The sequence below is a fragment of the Thermobia domestica genome, chromosome 11 (assembly GCF_964235325.1).
Source record: "Thermobia domestica chromosome 11, izTheDome1.hap1.1, whole genome shotgun sequence".
Classification (NCBI taxonomy): Eukaryota; Metazoa; Arthropoda; class Insecta; order Zygentoma; family Lepismatidae; genus Thermobia; species Thermobia domestica.
In genome coordinates, this window is record NC_137464.1 from 86,264,748 (window position 1) to 86,271,313 (window position 6,566).

Sequence of the window (6,566 nt, forward strand, 5' to 3'; positions counted from 1 at the left end):
GCGAGCGAAAAGAAGGAATTAAATTTATTTTCACACAAACAGAAGTCTTAGTTTCCTTCATTCTTATTTATTTGAGCAAGAATGTCAGGTGCAACTAACCTTTTTACCAGCTGCATCCATTTTCTCTTGTATACTGGGTAGGCCTCCAAACCTTCAACTTATCTATATTACGAAGTCCAATTGACGTACCTGTTTTAGCGTTCAACAATTCAAAAACTTTAGGGTTTATTTCCTTGAAACATAAATAAGGACCTGAGAAAACGTCACAAAATTTATACATCTTCTTTAACAACGCATTACTTTGTGGGTGTTGTTTTCATTATTGACAACACATAAATTTGAAGATAAATATTCATAAGAATCAATAGCTGATATGGGTTTAACCCCTACCACATCAGCTGCAGTCAGTTTAAATTCGTACTCGTGTATGGTTCCAATAAAGTACATTGTATTGCACAATCCTGATTATGTTCCGCATTATTATTTTGTACAGGAATTGCGTGATTGTTTTGATTATGATACGAAGTGCCATCTCTTAAATTAAAGTTACGTCTATCAATACGGTTTACAGTATTTCCAGAATTACGCCATACATTTCGTCTGTTTTGGAACCTACTTCGGTTAAATGGTCTGACATAATTATTATCACAATTAGTTAGGTTATGGGGCGTTTACACTTAGTCGATTTGCGTTCGATTCAGTTGAATTGACGTCACTTTCAACTTAATCGACCGTGTAAACGGGACTTCAACTTAATCGCTTGTTGATCGAAGGCGACTAATCGACTGGCAACTGAATTGAAAGACGTTCTATTTTCTGTGGTTGAAATAATTGAACACACCCATTGATCTGATTTGGCCTAGTTGCTTCGATTTAGTGGCAAATGCAGCGAGTCGATTTAGTCGTGCGACTAAATCGATTTAGTCATGCGACTAAATCGACCAAGTGTAAACGCCCCATTAGGTGGATTTACATCATATCTTTGCCTATTCTGATTATTTAAATTTACTCTATTCAGGTTATGTTCCGTATTGTTTACATTACGAATATTTACATTCCGGACAGGTACTGACCTAAGGTTATCTGAATTATTTCTAATTTTACCTACTCCAGTTTGATTATTCTGTGCCTGGTATTGACTTTCGTAATATTGAACAAGCATTAGCAGATGATTGAAACTTATGCACTGTGTAGAAAGCAGAATTTGTTGCAATTTAAAAGGTAGTAGATTTCGGACAGATGCAATCACTCTGGATTCAGATTGTAGTGGATTTACAACTTTTAATTCATTGTAAGTATTCACAACAAAATCAACAATAGATTTGTGTAGGCGAGGATGAAAAGGTTGGTTTCTAATCATAGCGTCTCTGTTAGCAAGTAAAAAGTCGTTCTCATAATTTGCGATCAACGCTGCTTTGAATTCCTCATATGTTTTGACGTGTTCCCGTACTGCTTTAAACCATAAAGAACACGGTGGGAGTAATAAATGAGGGATTAGTTTCATATATTGAGATTTATCTACAGGCCCGTAGTCACGGGGGGGCTAGGGCGGGCTCAGCCCCCCCTAAATTTTTTGCAGCCCCACTAACTAAAATCATAGTTCGAATTAACGGGAGATGCCGGGGAAATTCCCCTTCGGTAAAAATTTATGTCCGGCTCGTATCACAGAAGTAACATAAATTTTCGCCTTCTACATTTATAGCAGCAACACATAAGCATCCCCTTCTCGTTCGAAAATTTAATTCGAACACTGACTGAAATGTTGGAAGAAATTGTATTTCCAAATGTACTTTAGAGTGCTATATATATATATATATATATATATATATATATATATATATATATATATATATATATATATACAATGCTCCATATGCAAACGACCTTCGCTGCAGGAGAAAAATAATTTATGGTTATTCTATCGGCAAACATGTATTTGTGTTCAGAAAAATATACTTTTACCTTAATCTGCGGACGAAGAGTTTACTTCTTCCTGTTCTTTTTGGAATTTGCAACTGAAATCATCCTTTTGCTGTGAGTCATTGGCTTTCGGTTAATATGCGAGAGATTGAAAAGACAGCATCCCACAACAGGGGGTCGCAACTGCTTCGCTCTAATAATCACACAGGCGTATGGGTTTGTTTTGTGTATATTGGAGAGAGAGAGAGGGGTGGGGGATTTTGACTCCGTTTTATGTCACGTGATAACGGAGTAAGAAAAGTTTCCTTTTTTGAATTGTATTTACTCTTGTTGTGTTGTAAGTTGAACATGGTTGTAATTGAAAGTTGGTCGATGCTGGTTTCTGAAGATGCACCGAAGTTCACTTGAAGAATGAGAATTGTAGTGTAGCAGCAACTTGACTATTTGTTAAATAACTTAGAATAATATATCTTTAAACTAAAGATAAGTTCGATTCACTTAATCTTTATCGGGGGTGAATAATTAGATACTTATATTAAAATAATTTAATAATTGTTGCCAATTTTTGGTGCCAGAATCAAATGTTCAAGCAGATCATTAGACGTAAGCCTAATCATGCAAAGTTACTATTTTGTAAAAGAATACCTTGCAATCTTCTGGTATGTAAACAAAAAATGCAGCGGACTAAACGGAGGTAGTAGTTACACTTATAGGAAAAACAGAATTTTCAATTAAAAATTGAACCTTATTGGATGATAATATGTATAATGCTTTATAAATTTGAAATTTCATCTTTGACTTAAAACAGTGTGCGTTGGGGAGTTTAGCGTCTCTATTCAGCAGGGAGGCTATAAAGAAACGGGACCTATAACTTAAAGTAACATCCAAATCACTATCGGTTTGAATCCGAGGACTCCCAGTACGGTTTGAACCCGAAACCAGACGCGCCGAAGGCGAGCGCTGTACCCATGAGGCTACGGGGTAGCCCACAAAAGTAACAATTTGTTAATGTAGTTTCATTTCGAAGAATAGATATTTTCAATAGAAATAAGTAAATAGCTGTTTAAATAATTAGTTCTTAACTTAAACATTTTAGTACCTACGAAAGGAACTAATCTCTAATTCTTATTTGTACAATGTAAAGAAGAATTTCATGTATACTTTGATATAAATTGTACTATACAAAGAAAATTTAATGAACTGTTACTTCTCTTATCAATTTCGTTTCGAGAAAGAAGGTAACTGCGCTAGAACAGGGAACTTTCTTTGGAGTTATTTCTTATTTGAATGCTCGAGTACCAGATCATAACAGATTATTTTTACTTAAACGTGACTTTAGTAGCAATCATCCTAAATGATTGTTGATAGTATGTTCCAAAGAGTCTAGAGCAGTGGTTTTCAAACTGGAGTCCGCGGACCCCAGGGGTCCGCGTGACCTAGCTGCGGGGTCCACGACGTCTAAAAATTGAAATGTGTTGTGATAAAATGGAACTCACAGCTGTTATGCAAAAAGTATTTTTTCAGTTACTAAAAAGAAAGCAATTAGAAATTATACATTTGTAAATTTGAATATTTTCTTTACTAAATTTCTGCCCTGAAGCCGGTCAACCTTTATATAGAACTACTTCAGGTGAGAGGAATTCCTTCTTTGTTAGGGCATTTTTTCAAAAGGAGTTGTACATTAACTGCACCGTGCCGATCTTGTTTTGCTGAGTTACAAGGACATCACCAGAAACCTCGATCTGGACACAATTGTTTTAAGATTGGCAGCATCCAAAACAAGGAGACTTATACTGTGATTGTGTTGTTAGTGATTGTTCAAATGTTCAATTTGTTTCTATTATAGTGTGCCAACATGAGGAGTGTATATATGCGTGTTGTGTTTGTGTTTCTTAATCTTATAAAATTTATAAATTTGTAGATAGCAAAAACCAATAAACATATCATTATTTCTTTCGAGCATCACCATAAAAAAAAGATCAAAAAATGTTTAGAAATACAATTGTAAAATAAAGCGCGTGATATTTAAAGAAATATAAAGTTTCATATCTAAGGAAATGTAAATAACAATACAGGTAAAATGTTAATTTCATTTTTCCAATATGCATGTATTTGAAGTAAGATTTGAAGCTTTCCTGGCGGTGTATATGATAAAGTTCTTCTCGGGCAATCAGACAGGTGAAAACTGGTGGATAGGCCAACGTTTCGAGAGCTGTCATCGTTCTCTTCATCAGGGCAATTATGTAGAGATCATAGGCATAGGCATTTTACCATCTCATAAGGATGGAAGGATATATTAGCATTTTGCTATTTCATCCAGAGAAAGTATTAATAAATGTATGTGATGAATTGGTAGCAGCGATGATAAGCGCACAACTGGCCTCAACGATGTCCTATTGTCTTGCAGGTAGCACAGAACCAGCGGTTGATCGGTCTTCCACAAGGTGAACTGTGACTTTCGCCACAACGAAATCAGACTCTACTCTGAGTACATACATGGGTTGGATGGTCGTAATTGTAACAGTTATAACATGGTGTAGGTCTTGGCGCTGATCTGGATGCCTCTACTCGATGCTTCTTGTTGTTGATGGTGATACCCTTCGCAATTAAGCTGCTAATGGTTTCTGGATTGGTGGGAAAAAGCCTTATTAGTGGAAGTGGACCAGCAGAGTTACGAATTCTTGTTAAGTTGCAATAGTCCATTCCAGCAGCTGTGCATGAATCCTTAAGCTCTTGAACTGTGAAGTCTACATCTACACCTTTTATGACACATGTATAAGTATGTTTGCTGTTTGTCTTGTTTTGTGTGTTCTTAGATGATGGTAAGAGTCCGTCTGCCTTCTTGATGTCTTCAGGAGTCTGTATGGTGGTGGCGGATATAAGTAATATATACTCTGGGCTGGCGAAAATGCTGGTTCCTGATTGGCTGAAAATGCTGGTTCCTGATTGGCTGATTCAATCTGAAAACTGGAGCTGTGATTGGCTGGCTATGTTCCGTAGTCCGTGGTACTGATTGGCTGAGGGTTATCTGGATGTTTGTGTGTCGTTTTCTTTGCTTTGGTGCTGATGACCGGGTTCCACAGGGGACTGAGTTGAAATCCAGTGTCTCTATTAACGTTGTTCGGTTCATGAACTATGGCAAGAGATTCGGCTACTATCCTGGCCCAGTAATTGGTGCTCTTGGTAATGATGGATGTGTCCTTAAATAAAACTTTATGGCCTTCTGTTAAACTGTGTTCAGCTAAACCTGATTTTTCTGGATGGAATAATCTAAAGCAAACGCCAAAAATATAGGCGGGTTGCGCGCGCACCTTACAGCTCACTGTTGTCAACTCTCCCTTGTCATGTGCCACCTCCTTCCCCTCCTGTTGCAGGAGTAAGCAGACGACAACCGTTTACTTAGCCACAGCTCAAAGCCTGCGTTCTGCTGAACCAATCTTCAACACGCGCGCGAAACATGAAACCTTGACAGTGACAGCAAGACAAATGTAAATGTGGCAAATGCGTAGGTTGCTAGTTGGCTGTTGCTCTCTCCACCCACTTTTTGTTGCGCGCGCAACCCGCCTATATTTTTGGCGTTTGCTTTAATGTAATTTTCATGTTCTCTGCAACGTTGTTCAATGGTGCGTCCTGTTTGTCCTATATAAGCCTTACCGCATTCACAGGGTATACGATACACGCCTGGTGTCTTTAAGCCCAAGTCATCTTTGATCGGGCGAAGTAAGTTTCTGATTTTTGGTGGCGGCTTGTGTATGGTCTTAATGTGCTTTTTCAGAATCCGGGAGATCTTTCTAGAAAGTTGTCCAGTGTATGGTAAAACTGCTATACTCAATGTTCTTCAGTTTCTTCTTTGGATTTCCTCTGTTCAGAAAAGGTTCTTTTCAGGGCCAAACTGATATCATGCTTCTTGTAATTATTCTGGAGTAGTGTCTTTTTGAGATGATCCAGTTCCCGAGGGAGGGATTCTTCGTCTGAGATGTCTTTCGCTCTATGTGCTAGTGTGCTGATGACGGTGTTTCGCTGTGACTTATGATGAAAACTGTTGCCATTGAGATAGAGGTCAGTGTAAGTAGGTTTCCTGTAGACGCTATGGCCGAGACTACTATCGGGCTTCCGGCGGATGAGAATGTCCAGGAATGGCAAGCATCCGTCCTTTTCAATCTCCATTGTGAACTTGATGTTACTATGTTGTTCATTAAGAAATTCTAGGAACAAATGCAGTGTCTTCTCCCCGTGAGGCCAGATGACAAACGTATCATCTACGAATCTATAAAAACATGACGGCTTGAAAGGTGTCAGTTCTAATGCTTTTTGCTCAAAATCTTCCATAAAGAAATTCGCAACTGCTGGTGAAAGTGGTGATCCCATGGCGACTCCATCCGTCTGTTCATAGTACTGTCCATGCATATATTTGTTTAGGCCACATGTATTTCAAAATATTGATTTAAGATTCTGAGACCCTTCTCAGTAGAATCTCTTTGAAGATAGTATTAAATCTCATTACTCTCTAGATGTTTTCAAGTTTCACAAATATTTTTTCAGTCATCAAAAATTAAAAAACGTATTTCCTGTACTAATTTGGAAATTTTAATGATTGGTTCGTTCGGCCAACTATTTTTTTAACAAATATTTTTTTTTATTTCCTT

The 6,566-nt window shown here is 37.6% G+C and overlaps 1 protein-coding gene across 1 annotated transcript; it reads right to left on the bottom strand.

Annotated features, from left to right (window-relative positions):
* Positions 1–5,748: 5,748 nt before the first annotated feature.
* On the bottom strand, positions 5,749–6,288 carry LOC145665200 (uncharacterized). The gene has a single exon (XM_081732485.1). It carries the CDS (start codon positions 6,286–6,288, stop codon positions 5,749–5,751), a length of 540 nt encoding a protein of 179 aa, XP_081588611.1.
* Between the last annotated feature and the right edge of the window lie 278 nt (positions 6,289–6,566).